General features: G+C 52.8%; 6 protein-coding genes across 6 annotated transcripts; 3 read left to right on the forward strand and 3 right to left on the reverse strand.

Annotated features, from left to right (window-relative positions):
- Positions 1-398: 398 nt before the first annotated feature.
- Positions 399-3131, forward strand: AYO21_09672 (hypothetical protein; the record flags this gene model as incomplete). The annotated part of the gene is made up of 4 exons (XM_022659601.1): positions 399-491; positions 716-763; positions 831-1566; positions 1621-3131. The coding sequence occupies 4 exons, from the start codon at positions 399-401 to the stop codon at positions 3129-3131; spliced, it is 2388 nt and encodes a 795-aa protein (XP_022508084.1).
- A 5277-nt stretch (positions 3132-8408) lies between these two features.
- On the forward strand, positions 8409-8872 carry AYO21_09673 (hypothetical protein; the record flags this gene model as incomplete). The annotated part of the gene is made up of 3 exons (XM_022659602.1): positions 8409-8537; positions 8589-8630; positions 8684-8872. The coding sequence occupies 3 exons, from the start codon at positions 8409-8411 to the stop codon at positions 8870-8872; spliced, it is 360 nt and encodes a 119-aa protein (XP_022508085.1).
- A 584-nt stretch (positions 8873-9456) lies between these two features.
- On the reverse strand, positions 9457-9849 carry AYO21_09674 (hydroxyisourate hydrolase; the record flags this gene model as incomplete). Its single annotated transcript, XM_022659603.1, has 1 exon — positions 9457-9849. One exon carries the CDS (start codon positions 9847-9849, stop codon positions 9457-9459), a length of 393 nt encoding a protein of 130 aa, XP_022508086.1.
- A 1518-nt stretch (positions 9850-11367) lies between these two features.
- Positions 11368-12210, forward strand: AYO21_09675 (hypothetical protein; the record flags this gene model as incomplete). The annotated part of the gene is made up of 1 exon (XM_022659604.1): positions 11368-12210. One exon carries the CDS (start codon positions 11368-11370, stop codon positions 12208-12210), a length of 843 nt encoding a protein of 280 aa, XP_022508087.1.
- A 352-nt stretch (positions 12211-12562) lies between these two features.
- AYO21_09676 (hypothetical protein) lies at positions 12563-13764 on the reverse strand (the record flags this gene model as incomplete). The annotated part of the gene is made up of 2 exons (XM_022659605.1): positions 12563-13284; positions 13377-13764. 2 exons carry the CDS (start codon positions 13762-13764, stop codon positions 12563-12565), a joined length of 1110 nt encoding a protein of 369 aa, XP_022508088.1.
- A 5701-nt stretch (positions 13765-19465) lies between these two features.
- AYO21_09677 (hypothetical protein) lies at positions 19466-21335 on the reverse strand (the record flags this gene model as incomplete). The annotated part of the gene is made up of 9 exons (XM_022659606.1): positions 19466-19599; positions 19647-19800; positions 19856-20328; positions 20381-20432; positions 20497-20664; positions 20741-20834; positions 20897-20904; positions 21010-21062; positions 21119-21335. The coding sequence occupies 9 exons, from the start codon at positions 21333-21335 to the stop codon at positions 19466-19468; spliced, it is 1353 nt and encodes a 450-aa protein (XP_022508089.1).
- Positions 21336-22363: the final 1028 nt, after the last annotated feature.

Raw genomic sequence — 22363 nt, forward strand, 5'->3', positions numbered from 1 at the left:
GATCCTCTTTGATTTTGTCTTCAATGTCGATGTCCTAGGTACCAAAATGTAGTTTTAGCAAGGTTTGTTGCAGCGGTGCTTAACCTTTGGGCGGGGAGATCTACTGAACCCTCACGAGGACTGGCGCCATCTGAGACATGCTAGACCTGTGTCTCTGCTCCTCAAGTAACCTCGTGTCTGTGTGAAAAGACAAGACTTATTCCGTTACTTCGATTTGGAGCTTACTGACGGCAACAGATGGGAGAATGTGTTGCCTTGTCATATCGCAGGCAAAATACTTTGTACGTGCTGGTGTGATGTGCCGGGCATCACTAGGTACGTAATCAACCCTTTCGGGAATAGTGGGGCACTATTGAGGTTTTAAAGTGGTGGTTGCTTTGGGCGGTTGCCGTGTCAACATGGCTGTTTACGCAGCCGCCACTTCCGGAGCGACGGCCAGTGAGATCGCCGACAGGAACGAGACCAAGTCAATACTCATCACCTCCCCTCCAGTCCTGCAGTCACCTCTCTTATCCTCCTCTTCCACGTCCAAACCTCCCAAAGCTACTCTTGAACCGACCTCTCCTCTACAAGAAACCTCAAGACCTCCAGAACACTCAATCGAGAAGCCTCTCAGGACCCAGTTCTGATCCAAATCCACTGAATCTGCCCTGAGAGGGCCCATCCTTTGAGGAAATAACTGTCGCACACAGTCGTCTGCGACTGGTGAAAACAGTATAACACAAGACCGCTGCCCGGTCCGCAGCCCCTTGCGCTGCGTGAGGTACGTTGGATCAAGGGACAAATACCATTCGGAGTGGGCAGAGAACTAACAGCTGGTGCTTGTGCAGTCTCGAACCATTGAAGGATCCATTTCCAGACAACAAGAACGACAAACTACCCTTCGACAAGCGACCACTTTCGAACTCATCTCGCCTAAGATGATGTCCAACCAACCTTCATCTCTTCAGCAACGACAAAGGCTACATCGGAGACAAAATTCGACACCCGTTGTAGCCTTCGAAGCCATGAAGGTCTCTGCTGCCATGCCTCAACAACCACGTAACAATCTCCATAGACGGGGTCAATCTTTCGATCTTCAACGAAGCCCCATACGGAAGCAACAGCATGGCAGCACGGTAAGTATGACTAACCTAGGACCAATCCACGGACAACAGATTTTGCGGGAAGCGCAGCAGCAACGAATAGCAAGACCGGGCCAGCAGCAACCAAATATGAACATGGAACTACCCATCTCTCCAGATTGTGGTATGTTCCCGGTGACTACATCAATGCCAACGTCGCCGTACAACAACATGAGAATGAATGCAATCATGCAACAGAACTCTCCAGGCATGACCTTTTCGCATTCCCAACAATACTTTAACGATCTCAACATGTCGATGCAAAACGGAGTGCCAACGGGACTCATGGATGAGAACAGCCTACAATATTTCCATGAAGCTCAGGCACCTCAGTTTCAGCAAGGTGTCGGTATTTCCTTTGACAATCGAAGAATGTCACAGCCAGATCTGCGGGTTCAGACCCAGCTGCGACCTCATACACCTTCACATCAAATCCAGTCTGGTAAGTGCTTGCCCGATCTCGGAAATTTTGACAGGCTATCTGACATTCCTTCAGCACAACTTCCTCTTACACCTCCTTTCAGTCAACACAACCCAGCCGTTCAATACTCACGGTCATTACAAGCATCACCTGCCCTGCAATCGCCCTTTCCAGTGCCTATGACACGGGGTAAGTCCCTTCAAGGAATCATCGAGCACGAGGAACTGGGAGCCGAGCCCATCGGATCACCAAATAAACCTTTGTTTGAAATGGCCGAGATGCCCCTGCCTGAACCACGGAGACGCGCCGGGACCCCACCAGCGGCCCGGCAAACAGAGCCAATGAAGGTCAAGGTTGAGTCGAGCCCAGGAGAGCATGACGAGTTGGAGGCTGAAGTACCCAAGCTCGAAGACATGGTTGTCCCAGACTTTTCAGCCAAGAAGGCACCAGCAGGCAGTGCTTCGCCCGGAAGGCCAGCACTTTCACCCCGCCGTATGTCGATCTCAGACCTCAATCTGGAACCGGGAATCGAGGCATCAATTGAGGAGACCAATATTACACTTGATGACATTGCACAATTCATCGAAGGTCCAGATCCAGTGGACAATAAATGGGTCTGCAAGTATGAGGATTGCAACAAAAGATTTGGCCGCAAAGAAAACATCAAATCACACATCCAGACGCATCTCGGTGATCGTCAATTCCGATGTGATCATTGCAAGAAATGCTTCGTCCGAGGCCATGATCTAAAACGCCATGCCAAAATCCACACGGGTACAAAACCATATCCGTGTCTCTGTGGGAACTCGTTCGCTCGACATGACGCATTGACTCGACACAGACAAAGAGGAATGTGTATTGGTGCATTTGACGGTGTTGTCAAGAAGGTGATGAAACGTGGCAGACCGAGAAAGCATCGACCGGAGATGGATGAACGCCTAGACAAAGCCAATCGAACCAGGCAGAGAACCGTCGAGCAGCACAATGATCCTTACACATCTTCTGCGTCGAGCTGCTCCGTGTCAAGCTGGGGTTCACCGCCAACGGAGACGATGGACAATCTGAGCATCCGCGGATCGTCGCCTTTCGATAACATGGCCCTGTTTGGTATGCCGCAGCACAATCTGCTCAACATGGATCAGATGATGGGCTTTCCTCCCGACACGTTCTCCTTCACCCCTCCACATAGTCCAGGATATTCGACCGGTAACAAGCCTAGTCCTGTCTACCGGGAGCTGACGCCAGCAGAGCTAGGCGAGATTCCAGAGCTGCAACATAGTGATGGATCACAAATGTTGCCAGACCTTCCGACCATGGATAATGGCTTGCCAATGATGGGTGCTACCATGAACATGTCTTCAGGACAGAGTTTGCCCAGTCTTTCACACTCGTGTTCATCACCTGCCGCTGATATGGTGGCTTTTGATTTCTCGGACCTACCAACCAACTCCACCTCGACCATACATTCACCGCAGCTGCCTGTCAAGATGGAGCAGCACGAAAGGAATGACTTTGACAACTTCCTCGACTATGGTGGGATGGAGATGGGTCTGGATCCTTCGTCGCAGGACTTCTTCTCCATTTGAACTGATGGCTTCTAACGCAACGAGAACGTTGACACCGCAACGGGCGCGAGCGCCACTGTCCGTCCTTTGCACGACACCTTGCATATGTAAATGTATTCTAGTCAACTGATGAACGACCTGGGACGATGTATACAGGAAAGGAATGGGAGGAAACTTGGGATCGGCATCGGGGCCGAATTTGGGATGGGTAGCGAGTGCATTTGCTTGTCATGTCATGGATGCTTTTGAGATGGTGCTTTTTATGTCATTCTTTTTTCGGTGTATATCCATTCCTTTGAATGATTTTCGGGACGAGCGTCGGCGCCTAGAGGGTGCCATGCTCAGTTGAGGATGAGGAACTTTCTTTTAATTTCTCCTTGGGGCTCTTCTTGACACTTGTGTGCGCGCGCACTCACACTCCCCCAGCCACCCGAGAGGGAAGTGACCCAGTCCAAGAAATGCCAGGCGACATACACAGCAAGCCAAGCTGAGCAGAGGGCTCCAAGGAGTCCAGGGATGCTGGGAAATGACAAGACAGGCACGTGCCAGGAAGGAAGGAGGAAAAGGAAATCTTTCGGGCGGCGCTGCAAATCAGACATCAGACATTCATTCATATTCATATTCACATAATCATTTCTTCTCTTCTTGTCTTTTGTCTCTTGAGACTAACTTTGGTGGTACTCGTTACTTGTTGGGAAATAAGAGTGGCAGCGCATTGTAGTGTAGTAGTGATGGTAGGTGGTGGTTATGGTAGACTCGATAGTTAAGCCAACAATGTGCTCAACAATGTCCTTGAAAGTCGTCTGTCTGTCTGTCTCCATGTCACGGGTCGTTGGACTGTGTACTTTATATGCATGCTTGTTGCTTGCAGCTCCTGTCTCAGTCAGTGGTCAGTGAGCAGGTAAAGCTTGCACTCCAGGCATCCCTATCTACTCCGTTCCATGAAGTGAAGAGTCACTTCACATCTGGAGGCAAGAAAGAAGTAATAATATTCTCGCATGCTCGGCTGACTGACTGACTGGCCAGTCTGTGCGCCGGTTGTGCTCCTTCTCCACCATGACCCATTGTGTCTGCTGTTCTTTGGTACTTTTTCTGTGCTGGCTCTCTCTCTCTCTCTCTCTCTCTCTCTGTGTGTTGGTCGCATGTGGACGATTGAGGAAAATGAGACGAGCTGAGCAAAGGGACGCACGAGGATCAGGGAAAGGAGACGATCCCCGTTGATGTTTTCGCAGCCTGGAGGACCAAATCTGGAAGGCGCTTTCGCGTTGCAATTTCACTCGCATCTTGTCCTTCTGGCAAGGCTCTAGTCAACCCAAGTGGTCCGCTCCCATCCGCAAGACCGCGAGGATGGCAGCATTTCGTGCCCCAGTAACAAGAGCATCAGAAGAATAGAGAAAGATCTTTGGAGCAGATGAGATTGCGAGTCGCGATGGTACTGTGTGAGCTTCACGAGTAGTCGAAATGATGGGACCGCTGGGTGCAGCTTGAGCCGAGGGTTTGGTCTCTCCGCACCTAGACAGCTAGGTCATTTCTGACCTCTTCGCGGTGTCAACCAGCATACGTGATCTGCAAGGGAGCAGGGCTGTAGGCAGCAATGTTGATGTCGACAAGGTAGACTCAGCAGATACACGCAGTGTAAAATACTGCGAATGTCAAAGCTATAGAGAAATTGCAAATTGTCCCCGGTCGAGTCCGATTGACTACCGCTTGAAACAAGAATTCGTTGATGACAACGGAATTGCACAAGCGTGAGCGGTGACATGTCGTTCGGGCGATGGAAGTAACACGCATATCAAAAACCTGGATTTCCGGGAAAGAGTGTGGCGGAAACCTTCAGGGCCGGTATCAACGCCATCCGAAGCAGCTGTTATGCGATAGCTTCCGTTTAATGCCGCCGTGACTCTGTCGCGCCTTGGACGTCTCATCCGTGCCCTATTTGCGAAAGGTCTGCTGTGGGCATGCTTGCCACAACAGTCCCAGCACCTCCTTTCCCGTTCTTCCGTGCCCTTGTGCCATGTTTGGGTGAAACTGAGTTTATCAGGTCAGCGTGAAAGCCCATGCAAGGGCACACGTGGAAATTGAGGCTACCACGGTCAAAGTGAGGCTTTCTTGGTGTGTAAATCGGTGCTTTGACATGTTCAATGCAGGAGAGGCGTAAGAGTCCCTCTCTTCGGATTGGCAGAACGCTGCTCCACCTTGGTAGAGCCAAAGGATATTTGTGAGCAAATAACAGAGTGAGGCTGGGAGTCACAAAATTAGCCCAGTCGTAGGACCGCAGAGTCCGTGCTCAGTCCTGGCACAGCTTGCAACTTCAATCAGTGGTAAACTCCTTTTGACATGGTGGCACATCCAGCACAGTGTCGGAGGGGAGAGGAGGTCAACAGAGGCCAGTGGGCAAAGGGGCCAACAGGATGCCAGAGAGTCCATTGGCATTGGTGCACTGCCCTCGTAGCGGTTAATTTCGTGCCGACGGGGCCAACCATCCATAGAAAGACACCAGAGATCGACCTCCCCCAAGCATGTCGTTTTCGGGACGGATTGGGTTCAAGCATACAGACCAATCGCCTCGAGATCCAAGCATTGTGGGCAGCCATCGCCTCTCTTCTCTCGATGGCTACAGGCATCGCAAAGCCCTAGCACGTTGCTCCTCAAGACACCGTGCCTGTGACTAGACTGTCCAGAGGGAGTTCGCTTTAATCACTCAGTTTGATTGATAAGCTAGGAGATCGTGGCTCAAAGGCTTTCAGCCGTCGGATAAGCTGTTACCTGCCTCAGACCTTGGAAAGGGGGGGGCTGACGTCGACATCCAGCAGACGCGTTCGTGCCCGTTCAATGGCCCTAGCTCCGCCACAAGCGCCGAGGTCATAGTGGACAGGAGAGCTCCTTCTAGGAGAAACTGACAGAGAGCCCAGACAGTTCATGCAACAGTGGTCGATCAGAGGACGATCAGGAGAGAGTGAGGCATTGTGACAGGGACTAGTCAGGCTGATATTTAAGGAGGCAGAACCCAGACCACCCGAAGCTGGCTTGGGCCGGAATGTTACTATGTCGTCGGCAATTTGTCCGTAAGGAAGACCCCGGAGATGCGAGGTGCGGGTAAGAGCGGGTAGATACGCTCCTCGTGGTGCAGCATGTCACGCAGATTGTCACAGATATTTCCAGAATCGCGGTGTCGGTTATGATTGTGGAAGTGATCACCAAAATAGCCAGATGTTTGCGAACCTGCCGAAACCAGACTGCACAAGCGCCGTTGGCTTTGGGACGGACAGCGATCGTCGGGCAGTCGAAGTGTGAAGTTGTTCGAGGGCATGATCAACCTCTCTACGAAGTTTGATGTGACTTCCAGCAATTACTTAGGTCAAAGAAGTGCGATATCTGGTCTCTTTCTTGAAGCCAAATTCGGTCCCACACCAGAAGTTCTTGGAACACACTTTGTTCTCAATCGGGCACGGATCAGCCAAAAGGGGAGCCTTGCAGCCTCTGATTGGGTCGGTCTTCAGGCATTCCTGGGTGATCTTTGGGCCTCGAAGGTGGTCAAGTCGCTTCAGGGGGTGCTTCCTGGAAACAGGATTGGGCACCCCGCACCTCAGATGCGATTACTTGGGCACAAGGACCCCATGTACCGAGTTTCAGGCCACAGGCAAGTTGGTGGCGCGCCAGGATGACGTACTTGTCACACCTGTTTCCCGGTGAACAGGTTTTTGAGTTGTATCTCTTGTTGATTGGACTAGCTTCATCGACTTTGTCGTTCCTCAGTACGTGTACATACGGTTTGAGCTGGAAAATGGTGTTTTGACCGAAGAGGAGAATCAGCACGGAGCTTTCTGGGAGCGAGACCTTCAGGGCCCAGTTGAGGACAGTCCAGGGCTCAAAAATGCTACCAATCACGCTTAGCTGGCCTCAACGTTGAGCGGAATGAGTGGTGTTAACAAAGCCTGCAGGAATAAGAATCCACTTGGATTAAAGGATGCATTTTGTAAAGCTTCGGCGGTTTGTGAGAGGTTCGAGAAACAGTGCATTTTCTGAAAAGTCTCCAGGGCCATTGGGCCTGACGGGCACCGGTCAGAGTAATTTGTGGAAACAAAGGTGGTACGAGAACCTGGACTCCGCCACAGTGTCCAGACAACTCTAGGAAAAGGGTGGACCAAGCCAGAACCGGATTCCACGTGTGCAAAGGTGTATCGACTCTGGATTCGGTGGGCGCTTTTTGCCCTTGGGGACCGAGAGAATTGAGCGGTGAGAAGCAGCTTTGCTTGCATTAGGTAGTCCCGCATAGCACATTGCATAGTGCAGAAGTTGCAATGAGACTATTGCCTGTGGAATGGCTGAGCCAGTGCAAAAGGGAAGACGCCGACGCCGAGGCCTCAGGTTCCGTGGGCATTGGGGGCATTGTGGGCTTCGTGGGCCGATGGGCTGGTGCTGAGCTGCTAGATGCAGGGTCGCCAACCCCGTCCCCGCCAGTTGCTCAAGTGTGGATAGAGTGTTATTCCGTGCATTGCTGATCGTTTTCTTCAGATCTTTCCGTGTGTAGGTATGAGATGAATGGCGCATATTTTCTGGCACTTGGGCCATATGGAGGGACATGAAGAGGAAGGAGAAGTGTCGATCGGATATCGTGCCACTGGCAAATTCCTTCAGTTTTGTCTGCCACCTCTGCAGACGAAGCCCCGACTACGGTGCCCCAGGGACACGTGTGCAGGAATTGGCGTGTTTCTGCAGCCTCAACAGGCACGGATTAGGGTTGGACGGGCGCCTGGATAGCGTGATCTGGGAGAGGATGGAGGAATGGACTTGACGGAGCGAGGAAAATGGTGAGTCGATAAAGGTCAAAGTGAGGCGAACGGCTGTCAAGGTGCGAAGGGGAGGCGGCGGCTGTGATTGGCTGGCGGCTGACTTTGCCTGCGCTGATTGGCTCACTGACACCAGGGCGTGGAAGACTTCAGCCATTGCAAGGCAACCATTAGTCGAAGGGTTGCAGGACAAGTTGGATTGGAACTCTGACTCTAAGCATCAAGACGCTCGGAGAACCAATCTCCTCTGCCGTATCACTACACAGAGGTCATTGGCCGCGGCGACTCTGCCCCGACCCCCTCTCTTCCGAAGCCTTATATCTCCTTCGAGGCTCTCACCATCGACTGTATTCTGGTCTCTATCATGGCAGCAACTTCACAATCTCAATCTCCGTAGGTCAGGTGGCCTAAGTATCGAGCTCACAGCTTTTACCAGCTCCGGTCGTCCCATATCTATACGTTTGTGTCAGGTTGACACCACTCCAACAACCCTCTCCTCATAACCCAAATGCCTCAACCAACAAGTCCACCCAGAGATTACTGGATATCAGGCTATGGCCTGTCTCGACATATTGTTCTTCGACAGTTGCAGTACTTCCTCGGACCCTCTGCCACCGTGAGGCCATATTCATATCGTGTATGAGGACCTCTTCCACCCGTGACAGGTCACAAGCTGACGGGAGCCTAGGGCCGAGAAGGATTCCTCATCAATGGTCCCGAGCTGACCAAGGTGAGCTGGGTCGCCACCTTCACGGGGTACAAGAAGCTTACAGCAGGTCCCAGGAGCAAATAGAAGACCTCAAACGACAGTCGGAACAATATGAAAGGCAACAAACAATGCGCATGTCCAACAGGGTCAGCAGTGGTACCGAGGACGAGGACTGCGACATCAACGAAATTGTCACCATCAATTCGAGTCGGAGGCACAACCTCGCACATGCGTCTGCGTCCCATTACAAGCGTCCTCGGTGACCATTCGTCACAATGGGCGGGAACAGCATCTTGCTGCAAAAAGTTCTTCATCAGAAAAGTCCACATGACCTCTTAAGTCACCCAACATGTTCGGCTCCCCAAGGAAAAGCCGAGAGGCCCGCTGCTGGTCGGCTGGTCTGCCGGATGTCACGAGGACCACACATTGGTCCAGTCAGAGGTTCCAAGTCATGCATTGCGAAGCTGCTGTGGTGCGTGCCTGGACGAACGAAGCACTCTAGATGAGGATTGGGGACATGGCAGGTTGCAGATTTTCGAGCATGGAGGAACGGAAATCGGATTCGTCAGAGACTTGCAGGTCGCTTAGCCTTTTGGGAAGCTTTGTATGTATATGCGGGTATGGTGGAACTAGGGATTCGTGGCAACTCTAGGTGTTTAGCACTTGCGTCGCAGAAATGCCAAATGCCCTCGGTTCATTTGGCGCTGCAGAACCCAGTGTGGAGCGTTCGATTCTCAGGGGTACGCAGCATTGGCGATTGCTGTGAGTCAAGTAAGAAAACCGGGGTTGTGGTGGAGGCTGTTTAGCGGTGCGACAAAACACAGCACCTTGCGTCGAGAGATGCACCTCAAGATCCTCTGTAGGTTGTATAGGTCCACGGACCGACCAATACGGGCACATGGTAATGCCGCTCGCCCTTTTTAACATAGAATTTGACTTCGACCTCGGGCCAAAAGCTCTCGACGCCCTTCTCTTCATACCATGGACCGACCTCGAACTTGATACTCCAAGCGATTCGCTCTCCGTGGCTGTACCCCTCCAGAACATCCGACACACTCCTGCCGGCAGATTTCTCCCACTCTTTGACGCGTCCGTCTTCATTTGTAACGGCAGCGAAGCTCACTGCAGGTTGGGAAGATGTGTTATTGTTAGACGACAGCAGGGTCAATATGGCTTTGAGGCCAGCCGCAGGCGTCCCAGACAGCGTGTTGAGGACATGGCAAGTGATCGGAGAGGTCATTGTGTAGCACTGAGTGTGGGATTGTACAGTATGTTGCGCTGCAGAGTCTCAGTGGTGCAAAGAGATGAATAAATATTTTGACACTGAGTTCCAAGTCGGCCGGAGGAGGCCGACGACGTCAAGACGAAAGAAGAAAGTTGCAGCCACCCAGCAGCTGGTCCCAAAGTTTCCCTGCACCTCATCGTTATCGGTGGAGCAGCTACGGTCGAGCGTTGTTTATCGGACAGATGTACGGAGGAGTATTTCGCACCAGAGGAATCAATTGTCTCAACACACCGAGTAGACATGTGAAGAAACCTTGGTTCTTCGCTGTGTCCTAATCACTATATCTCTGTCTCGTCTTCGTCTTATTAAACTTCCTGATATCTTCCCTCTGCCGCAAAAGGGAACACATCTCACCCGCCAAGGCAAGTACTTGGCCATCCGCTACTCACAAACGTCCTCATACTGTCCACATGTGCCTGTATATCGCGAGACCATTACGAATCACCCTCGCCACTGTAGACCTTTACCGACATTGGTGAAGACTCGGCGACCGGATGATCACCACCGTGATTGATGCACAGCCTCATGCAGTGAAGAAGACGGCGTATGGATGCCTGACACGCGCTTGTTCTTCATGGTGGCCGTGGGCTTTGGCCATATCAATATCGGCCAATTGACCGAACGACTAGGATGAGATGATTGGATCCCTCAAGCCCATGCGCCTTGCTTACCTAGTCTTGCTAGTGCAGATTCGCCTAACACAAGACTTCATACGAGTAAAGAAGGGCTTGTGACTTGTACTCGGAAGTCTCCCTGAAACGCTTTCACGGTCAGGACGCTGACATGAAGACAGACCCTTTTCACCGCTTTGTGTCAGACTGCGATGTAACACAGGCACCAACGGGCCAAATTGACTTTCCTTTCTGCAAATTCCTATCAGTTCTCTACAACAATATTCAATATGCTCGACCGTAGCGCGACGAGGTTGCGAAGCACGTGAACGACTCACTACTCGATTGGGTGCGTGTGGCGTTCTGCAGACACGCAGAGTGAGACGCACCACTACTCTGGATTCACCACGCATTTCCGCCCTCTGAATATTGGCAACAGGATCCCGGCTCCAGCCTCTGTTTAGTCTAAGCTTTGCACTTTCCTTTTCACGTCGAGCATGGGAAGCCTGAAGGCGGGAAGAAGGACAAAAGAGGCAGTTGGTACGGTTTATGGGCTCTATATCCCTGCTGACATGATACGCGCCGAGGCCTCCCCCCCCACAGCCTGGTCAGAATACCGCCCCAGGAGGCAAATCAGCTTGTGGAGTGCAGACACTTCGATGAGGGAGGCTATGGCCGGTAATGAAGCGAAGCGGGCTATATATGAGGAAGGTGGGTGTATGTGTGTGTGCTATGGGTTTCCTTGAGCTGCCTCACTCTGTGTCCCTTCTCTCGCTCAACATCATCTATATCATAGTCCTCCCCCGCTCCACGATCGACAAAGTAAAAGACCCTCAACCGCCTTTTAGATTCTCAGCACAACATGACGAACCTCTCGGCCGCGACCGCGACCAACCCAACCAACCTCCCACCGCGCTATGAGATTCGAAGACTGACGGACGAGCACATCGAATGGGCCAAGGCACTGGTCGTGCACACGAACCTGTTCTACTCGCCCGTGTGGCCGGTGTGCTACCCGGAAGCCAAGACGGAGCGGCTGTACCGTAGCTACCACGCGGCCGACTACCTGGTGCGGCACCAGATCGGGTCGGGCCACAGCTTCGGCGTCTTCGACCTCGAGTACCGGTTCAGGCGGGAGGAGTCCAAGCCCACGGGGGGCAAACTGTACTGGGAGCTCAAGGACACGACACTCGACGCGGACCAGTTAGCGGAGCAGATGGACTTCCCGCTCGTCAGCATCGCCTTGGCGTACGACGGCTTCCACCCCCTGGACGGGGAGCAGATCGGGCCTCTGGTCGCCTGTCTCCCCCTCTTCGGGACCTTCTACCACGTCCTCGAGCTCCGCGACCCTCGCGACCCGACCAGCTGGCAGCCCACGGGCGAGAAGCAGGTTCTCATGCGCAACGCGACGTGCACTCGCCACGACGCCGAGGGCAAAGGACTGATGAAGGCCCTCGCGCAGTTCTTGATGCGCTATGCCGCTGAGCAAGGCTTCCGGGGCATCCAGATCGAATGCTTCGCCGACGCCGTCACAAAAGTCTGGTCGCAGCCCCCTCCTCCCTTCAAGGGGACAATCGTCAGCGAATTCAACACCTACGACTACGAGGAAGAGGTCGAGGGCGAGGACGGTGTCAAAAAGACCATCAAGCCCTTCGGCGACCTCAAACAGAGAGCAACAAAGGTCTATTGCGACCTGAAACCGTGAACATGGGCATGCAAACCCCACGCTACCTTCACACGCACTTGCAAGTGTAGCGGTCCTGGCGGAGTGAGAAGAGCTCTAGGTAGGCCTGAGGGAAGAATGGACAGAGCTCAAAGATAGAGCATGAAGTCTTTATCATTGTAGGCCATGGCCATTTCTGGGACGCAGAGGTCTGTTACCATGGTAGCTGAGCAGACACTAGCCAGACCTTCCTCTAGCCCTTCCCTATTTCTCAACACTATGATACAGAGACGCATCCCTAGACCTGCAATACACAGTTTCAAGTTTGCTGTCTCTTCATCCACTACCACCCTCCCCCCTCCATCTTTCCCTTTCCCAGTCACTCACTCTGTACTCACTCCGTAAAGACCTTTCCTGCTTCCACAACCTCGAAACACTTGACGGTATGTTCCCAGACCTTGATCCTCGCATCCTCCCTATTGATCTTCTGGTATGCCTTGACGTTGAAATTGCTCTCGCCATTCCAGGTGAGCGAATACACGCCACTGCCTGGCGTCCCTGCTGTTCCTGTGATGACTCCCTCTGTCGTCGTCGTCGTCGTCGTCTGAGAACTACCACCATCGGCGGCGTCGGTGGCGGTTGGTGAAGCTTGAGCCGGGTGTGCCGGGTACAGGTCCGACGCGAGCGACAACATGCGCTCTCCACACTCGGCCGGAGGCACGGTCAACAGGCGCCCAAACAGGGGGAGAACAACCCAGTGGAACAGGATCCTGAACCACATGGGCAGTTCTGTGCTGTGAAAGCCCGGGCCGACGACGAGGCCGGGGAAGATGTGGACCAGGCTCAGTTTCCTCGGGTGGCGCTGGGCCAGCTCCTCCATAAACAGCGTGTGCATGTAGCACATGTGCGATCGCGCCCGCGTGTACTTGTACCGTGTCGTGTCGCGGAGGGACAGATCGTCCAAGTCCAGGTCCCCCTCCATCCCTGCGGCGTAAACCGACACCACCGTGGCGGCGGGGAGACGGGAGTTGAGGAGGAGTGGCAGTAAGTTGGTGATGATCCTCATACGGGAATAGTACATGAGCGACATAGTCACGTCGATGCCCTCTTTCGTATCTTTTTTAATTTTGTGGTATTGTCAGCACAACTCGCGCGGCCACGGGAAGGAGGGGGCTTGTGTTTCTCCGCCGGCAATGTGCAGAGCATACCTTTGCGTGGAAGAAAAGGCATTCCCCCCTGAGATACCATGAGGTAGTCGACCCGGGAATCTTCTTGACCCTCGTCTTTCTCCAGACGGATGATCTCGGCGCAAACCTTGTCGACGTCGCCAAGCAGAGAAAGGTCTTGGGCCTGGATGAACTTGAATTGGCCCTGTGGGCAGATTCCACGACACTCGGCGAGCATGTCTTCGGCCGCTTGGGCGTTTCTCCCCACCACGTATGCCCGGAGTCCTTTACCGCCCTGAGCTTCGGCGGTAGCCAGTGCACGCAGCGTCACTTGTCCGATGCCTCCTGTACCACCGAAGAAAACGGCCACTAAAGGCTGACTCTGGACCAGGGCTTTGCCCAAGGCGCGGGCCGTGTCCAATTTGACCATGGTGACAGATGAAACCAGGGAAAACAGGTCGAGACGAGGAACGTGAAAGACCCTCGAAGCTCTGAGAAGGGAGTTCCTTTTCTAGGAAGAATTTCTGCCACAGACATGAAGTAGGGACCGAGTCCCCGTCCCTGTTGTTTAAGATGAACCAGTTCCTGAAGCAGTGTAGGTAGAATGGTACAATGGGCTAAGGCCGCTAGGGCATTGAGTTTGCCAACTGATATTCAGTAAGTGGGCACGCACTAACTGACATTCGTATTCCCAATGATGCTTATATTGTCGGTCATATCCACCTTCGGACTAGTTGACGGCAGATTTGGTCGAAGAAATGAATATCTTGACAGCATCTATGTCAGTCATTGCAGGACCCCAAGTTCATCACCGATGGTCCATGCTGTAATCCAAGAGAGGGGTAACAGGACAGTATCGGTCGGTGAAGTATGGGACTCGGGACGCCTTTGACCGAAACTCGACTGCGGTATTTGTGTGGCTCTGTCGCAGACGATACCTTTGGTTCAAAAACGGCTGCTCCCGAGTAACGTATCTTCGGGATACATGTCAGGCGGCCGTATTCGTGTAAGTCGGTGCTTGAGCCTTGAGCCGTCAATACGAAAGGGATGAAACCCGACGGACTCTGTGGCGATGGTCAACCGACAACAATGACGACCCCCATAATATAGAAAAATCTCACCTAACGGGAGATCAGCCGCTTAGAGGCTATCTCCTGTAAACAATGAATCGCAAAGAAAGGACAGAGGGGGGAGATCTTTACAGAATCACGAATTCGATGGCTGCTCGACTGTTGGATCAGCAAGGAACTTGTGAGAGGCACGTCTACCAAGGCTGTGAGGCTCGCTTGAAAAAGGGGGGGAGAATTGGCACCAATCTAGCTTGAGCTTATGAGGCTAAGGCAGATCCCATCAGCATGAAGCATATCCTCGGATCTCAACAGAGTCGCTCAGTTGCCTTTGACTTTTCCATGCGTCAGGCTAGCCATGATAGGCCATTGTCGGGAGGCGATGTAAGGCTGATAGGTGGCATCGACCTGACGTGTCTAAGAGCGTGTCGGTTGGTCAATGAGAGTGTCTGACTGAGTAATAATATGTGGTAGGTGGCACAGTGCGGGTAGCAAATGCCGTGGCCTAATAAAAGAGAGCTACAAGTGGCTCTAATTAGTATGTAGCTTGATGTCGTGGGGGCTAGAATCTTCCAAAGAGCCTCTTTGCCTCTTAGCATCCCATCAAAGCCTTGCTGCTTGTTCCTTGATCTCTCCTTTCCTTGTCCCTGTCCATGAATTCTCAACAATGTGCCAGATTCGCATCCGCTTTCTCCCCCGTCAGCATATGGGCCTGACCTACAAGTCATCGTCAACGCTTGATGGTACACCAACACCCACCACCACCCCAAGCCTCTTCCCCCAAGTCTCTCCGACACCCACGCACACATACAAATCTATACTTCTCTCCTCCGAATCCCACAAAAGAGTAGGACTAGGAGGCTCTCAGAACGAATGACAATGCGCCATATTCCTGTTCTTTGACGTGTTGCATCTCATGGTACTGGGTACGTAGAGGGAAAAGGCGGTGAAGCATCTCATTGTACTCGGTACAAAAGCAGCCGTTACAACTGACAGGAACGGATAGTGCTCGGCCTTGAAGTTCCGGGCTTGTGGCTTTGTGGCTTTCCGCTAAGAAAAGAAGAGAGAGAGCTCCTACAAACATGGCAATGGAAATGTTGAGGGCCCCATGTGAGGATGGAACGACAAGTCCAGGTCCTCGTACATGTATCAAAGGAGCCACCCACCTGAAAGAAGCACTAAAGCAAGAACATGCAGTGTCAAGACAATTTGGTCTTCCCAGTGGCCCACACACACAGATGAGATGACCCAGTCTTCCAAGTGCCAGGGTGCACAATCACAGTCGCAAGACTGGTCAAGGTTGAAGCCTCCCCCCGAGTCCCAAGTCCCAAGTCCACAATTCGACCGACTACAGACAGCTACGAGTTCGAATGCCTCCCTCCCTTGATCGGCGATGCGCATGGTGCATGCATGGGCGACTCCGTAGCGTGACTGCGACCCACGCCCACCCCCGACACGACTTACGAGTATTACTCGTATATTGACCTTCCTCCACCCTGGGTACTGCCGAGATGGAGGAGGCTACTGGGGCCGAATGACCTTCTCAAAGTGGTCCTATTCATGCGTTCAGGATGGCTGAAATGTTTCGTACTGCAGGAGCTTTCTGTCGGCGATGGCATTCCCTCAAACTGAATGTTTGAACCGTCCTTGAAAAGGAAGCCCATGGGTTTCCCCCGTCGTCGCAAACACCCCATCTCAGTTGAGTCGAGTCGCATGCAGTGACTCGCAGGCTGCAGCGGCGTCAGGGTACAGGTCAGACGCCTTGGCTACCAGTACTCGGTACTCGTCGTGCCCGCTCTTGCCACCTGCGTCACGGATTGGGTGCCCAAGTGCCCAGCCTATACAATACTACGACAGGACACCCTGGTGCCCTGGTGGCCCCTGTTCGGTCTGCTCGGTGGCTGGCTGGATGTACGAGTCGATTGAGGATTCGGCCAGCTCATGAACCACCCCCAATTTGTGTTTGTCCTAACCCATCCAGCTATCCAGCTCGAATCCTTTGCCCTCCCCTTAAGTGTTCTCGATTGTTCATGCCTTGACACCTGAGCAATGCACTTACTTACTTGTATAATCGTCAGGGTCGAGACAAGAAGATTTCCCAAGCAAATTCCTTCTGCCAGATCCGTCCAAGTCGGGAAGAAGCGGTTGCGGTTGAGCGAGGTATGCCATCCTTTCCAGGAGACGCAGGCTTGGGTGGCATACCTGGCGGCTACTCGTACCCTTTTTCCTGATTACACACAGGTCCCTCGCTCTACGCTCCTGATATTAGCCAACTGTGACCGTCGATATTGACATCCACAACACCCATTAACCCACCCATCTCCTCTTAGTTCCCATAAGCTTTAGTTTCTTTTCATACTGATCAAGCACTCGTGACCCTCTGGCGGGGACTGTAGCAAACATTCTGACCCGGGCCGGGTGAGTCCACCCATAGTGGAACAAACCATATCGTCTCGTATCGTGTGGCATCGAATCGGGTCGTATTGCTGGATGGATGGGGCAGGCCCACGAGTGACTGAGAGCGACTGAGCAGCGACTCAACTCAGAGCGAGTCCCAAGTCCAAGTCCAAAGTACATTTTTTACCTTTTTCAAGAATCCCCTTCTCCCTTTCCCTTTCCACTTCCCCTTCCGCTCCCGATCACAAAGCATAGTATCCATCAGGCACCGGACAACGGACATCGGACATTGCACACGGGCTCGGGTCGAGAAAGATGGATATCCAGGCACGGGGTAGATGGGCAGATGGGTACACACAGCAGGTACTCTTTTGTAGATCGCGACCAGATGTTCTCAAGGACCAAACACAAACACAAACACAGGCACAGGCACAGGCACGAAGAACTAACACGAACAGCACCTGAATACCCTAGGTAACCTACCAGCCTACCTAGGTAAAAGGAAAAGCGACAAGAAAAAATTAAAAAGAAACTCTGGAAAGAAAAACTTGACTTTGTGCTAACTTTGACCTAATATCAAAACACTTACCTTGTACGAGTTAAGTCGCAACCTCAACCTCAACCTCAACAAATCGACCTATCAACCTTTCGTAGGGATGGATGTGATATACAAGCACACAAGCACACAAGTCTGTGACTGACTGCCAAGTAAACTCTGAATTACAATCACGACGGGGACTGGGGACTGTGGCCGACTAGGAACTCAAAATCCGCCACTTGGGTGGGTAGATGGTCGCTCGCCGATTCTACTCTGTTCAAATGTTTGCTTCTTCTTCTTACCATGGGACTCGTGCCCCCCGAGGGGGAGGGGGGGGGGTGTCCGCGAGTCAAAATCACGATCCACGATTCCAATCACTTCCACTCAGACAACGCTCGATCACAACCTTCCCCTCCCCCTCGTAGATCACGATCGAAAATCACATCCCATGTCCTTCTTGGCTAGTGGTTGGCTGGCCGGCCTGCCCACCATCTCCTTCTCTTTTAGCCGGTAGATGTGGCCAGGCCAGGCAATACCAGGCAGGCAAGCCCAGGTTGGTTGCTTTGCGCCATGACTAAACTGACTCCCCCTCTCTGGTGCCTCCGGTAACTGAAGACAAGGGTGCATCTTGGGGGGCGTTCGAGGGCGTGTTTTCACGTTCTGGGAAAAGGGCCGGGACAAGTACGATTGAGTAGGTAGAAGATACCCACACACACCTCTCCTCCTCCTCGTCTCTGGGGGGGTCCCTCCTTGAGGCTCATGCCGACCAAGGAATGGATGGATGGAAGCCATAGAGTGCAGGACGCCAATACACCCCCTATCCAATGGCGTCGAAAATGCAAGGTCTAGACTTCGTTGTTATACTTTGCTATGCTTTCCCCGGGATCCAGAAGTTGAGAATACATCTTCTTGCAAGGGAACAAAAGCCCGAGGGGAGATGGAACACTAGCGGTCGATTTCTGGCTCATTGAGCAATGAATAGATGTGATCAAGACCCGCCAGTGGCTACTCTTGGGGTGATGGCCAGCATCCATCTGAAATAGCGTGTGAAAAACAAAAAGTAAAAAAACAAAACAAAAAACAAAGTGGACGAGACCAACTCACCTGGCCATCTATTCCCACCTGGTTCCAAAGTGCGGATTGGAAGCATAGCAATGCCACATACCCCCATAACCAACCTTGGTCCATCAATAGGGAAGCTTACCTTCTCCCAAGGAAACGCAACCTTTTGCTCCAATCGACCATAGAAATCGGGCGTCAGGCTGTGGCGACAAAGGGTTGGGACAGACCGCCTCCTTCATGTGCAATTCTAGGCGACGCGACAGGGGGAAAGGGAAGCTGTCCACGGGGTCCGTCCGCCTGACACATGCTCACAAGTATCAAAGTCCTGTACAGTCATCGTTCGCTGCCGGGATAGAGTAGAGCCATGGCGCCGTGATTGACCGAGTCGTACTGGGGCGTGAGGGTCCATTTGCAATCGGGGTCGTCTGTGCCTGTCGGTCATGGTGATCGATATCCTACCGCGATGTGGCCCGGAGAGAAGAATAACCATCGCCACCATACCATCAACGGATCTCTACAATCCACACCAGATACACACTGCCTGTTGTCCCAGCTATCCGTACGCATTGCATTGTTTGTGTTGTTTTGTGACTCAAATCTTTCCTGCCCAGGGTTCTCGTGTTCCAGTCCCAGTCCTCTCATGAGTATTCACCTATCTAGCCCGCTCCATCTGCCACGTCTTTCTGTGAAGAAGAGAGTAATAGTCCCAATCTGAAAGTCTCTCCATGTTCCGCATGGCCACAGTCAAGCCTCAGCTTCCCATTCAATCTCTTCCCTGGTCTCCTAGATGATGACCCTGAACTGCAAAATGAAAATCACAACTTTTTTTGATAAGTCAGAAAAGGAAAATGGCCGGCGTCGAGGACTTTGCGGAAAAGCCTCGAGGTAGCCGTGGTGGTGTCTCGTGTGTTGAGTTGTCGAAGCAATATCTTGTAAAAGTACAGTCTGGAGAATGGCCTGGGCGATCGAGGGATATGACCTCCGGGGCGACGTCGAATTCGCATGTCGAATAGACAGACACTTATCCATCGAAGAAGTTTCGAAGCACGTCGTCATGAGCCTGCCCGTCACATCATTTGATCTTGAGTCATGCCGCCCGTCGCCTCTTGACCCTCCATCGCTTCGCTGCCGTTGGTATTGGTGTATTTGACGTAGCTCAGTCCAAGAGGTCGACCACCGTACATGTAGCCGGTGAATTTCGCTGCCAACTTTAGCGCATATCATGGATGAGAGAGGGAGTGAACACACAGATGGCCGTCTCAGCGTTGTCGGCACTGTCGAACTCGACCACACCAGTTCCTCGAGATCGTCCACTCGGTTCATATTGGATCTCTGCACGTTCAACTTTGCCAATAGTGGTGAACAATTCGACCAAATCTTCGTTGCTCGTAGACCAAGGAAGCTGCGCCGCGGTGAGCTTGTCAATTTTCTCCAGCTGGAATCAGGAAGCAACTCACGTTTCGCACGTAGATCGTCTGGCTTCTCTCGCCGCCAGAGGTCGCAAAGTCGGTGAATGGGTTGGGTGCTGCTGGTTCTTGAGCCGCGCCACCACCACCATAACCACCACTGCCGCCGCCGCTGCCACCGCCTCCTCCTCCTCCATACCCACCTCCATACCCTCCTCGGGAATAGCCGCCACCACCATAGCCTCCACGGCCACCGAACCCTCCTCTGCCACCGCCGTAGCCACCACGCATGGGGAATCCGCCACCGAACCCTCCTCGTCCGCCATATCCCATGCCAGGTCCACCACTACCCGCGTAGCGATCCTCCCGGACCTCGAGGGCGCGACCATGCCAGTCATAACCGTTGAATTGTTGAATTGCGTTACGAGCGTCGTTAGGCGATTCGAAGGCGACGATTCCGGTCCCCTTAGGACGACCACTTGGGTCCAGGTGCACATCGGCCCGAATGACCGTTCCTTCCTGAGCTGCAATATGTAAGATATAATGTCAATTTGTCGACGAACAGGCGCCACTTACCAGCCTGGCGAAAGAGATCTTTCAGATCTTGCCAACCAACGTTGAATGGGAGCTAGGGAGTCCATGTCAATAGATCGTTCCAAGAGCAGACACCAAAAGGAAAAGAGTAAACAGACATTGGAGATGTAGAGCTGTCGGCCGCCGCCGCCGCCGCCACCACCTCCGCCACCACCAGCGGCCATACCACCACCATAAGGACCACCGCCATATCCGAAGCCACCTCGCCCGCCTTCAAAGCCGCCGCGAGCGGAAGGGCCGGTGAAACGGGGCTCGGTTTCGCGATCCTATTCGAAAAATGAACGCAGTCAGCAAGATTGGGAGATGCGAGCCTTTTTTCGCGTCGATGGAATGGTTGCGCACCTCTCGAACGTAAACGAGACGGCCCATGAGGCTTTGGTTGCTGAGTGTTTGGATAGCCTGTTGGGCTTGTTCCCTATTTGCGTATTCCACAATCCTAAATTCAGTCAGAAAAGAGGTCCAGAGCATACAAAAAGGGCAAAAGAAGCAAGCACTTACCCGCATCCCTACATTAACCCGTGGACCAGGTCCAACCCGTCAATCCAACGTCCAACAAAAATAACCAAAAAGGAAGACCAGTAGAACCAGCCGCATCACACAATGGCGCCCACCTTCGACATTCCATTCGGAAGAGTTAAGACATCAGCAAAGAGAACTTCTCCAGCTAATTTCGGCCGTCAGTAAAAAGCTGTGAATCTCACAAAAGACTCTGGAACTCACCTTGTCTCATGAAATCTTTGAGATGGTGCCATTTGACGTCGTAAGCCAAATTGCCCACATAGACACGACGGTCTTGTTGAGAAGACTCGCGTACTGATTGCATCATTTGTTCTTTTGCCGCCGCTCGGTCTTCGAACGTCCTAGAGGGTTGTCGACCTCCACCGGCGTAGCCTGACCCTCCTGAGTATCCTCCGGCTGGGTTGGGTGCACCGCTCATGGGACTTCTTGAACGGCGCTCACTTCGGCGGTAGTCGTCGCCTCGACTGCGAGAGCGGCTTCGAGGGGAGTAGGAACGGCGTGTGCGCCGTGGACTGCGCGATCGGCGACGGGGAGAACGAGAACGATCTGATCGGTCCCTCTGAAAACGGTCAGAATATTGGGGAGCAATAGTGATCATAGTATAGGAGCGGAGAGAGGTCGAATTTAAAGAATCGTGCAGGTGAGTCCTAGGCCGAGTGACACGTGCAAGTGAAGGTCAAGTCACGCTATTGTTGTCTCAAACAGAAGTGACAGTGAATCTGTTCCGTTTGATTCGTGTGTCTGCCACAAAGTTCATAAGGCAGAAGTGGACCCAGGCTGATTGGGAATGGTCGTGGTGAAGCCGGAATCAACTTCACCTCCAATCCTGCTCGTCGCAACCTCGACTTGTGCGCGGGGACAAGAAAATCGGTTCACTTACTAAAACTCACCACGTTAGCCAACAGACACTCGGGGATGGGGAGAGGAAGAAAGAGAAAAGAGACGGTGAAGATGAGGTTGGGCAGGGACAGAGTTGGTGCAATGTCGATAGGACAAGCACATGGACGGGAGGACAGGGTGATGATCGGAGAGACCAGTGCCGGAATGGCTAGCTTGGGCCACCGAAAACGAGAAGGAAAAGAGAGAGGGAGGGAGGGGACAGACCCATGATAATCGATTGCCGAGAGCTCGTACGGCGAGTTTTGACTGTTGACTTCTACGAGATCAGGATCGCATGCACGAAAATGCAGGAAGGGAGGGGGTAGGAGAGAGCGCAGCTAACAAGGTTTCCCGAGTAGTACAAGGGCTGTCTGGAGCTGTACGCAAAACGCAGAGAGCTCGATTCGTCCTGGGTGGAGCGGCTTTCTCAGGGCCTCAGAATGGTCGGAGAGAGGAGGAGGGGGGGACAAGAGACAGGATTTCCTTTGACACGGCGCAACACAATGCACAGCAAATCTGACAGAGCCTCAAGCGGCGCGCCTTTAGACCGAATCTCCTGCGGTACGA

Source organism: Fonsecaea monophora (genome assembly GCF_001642475.1).
Source record: "Fonsecaea monophora strain CBS 269.37 chromosome Unknown Scaff99, whole genome shotgun sequence".
In the NCBI taxonomy this organism is placed as follows: Eukaryota; Fungi; Ascomycota; class Eurotiomycetes; order Chaetothyriales; family Herpotrichiellaceae; genus Fonsecaea; species Fonsecaea monophora.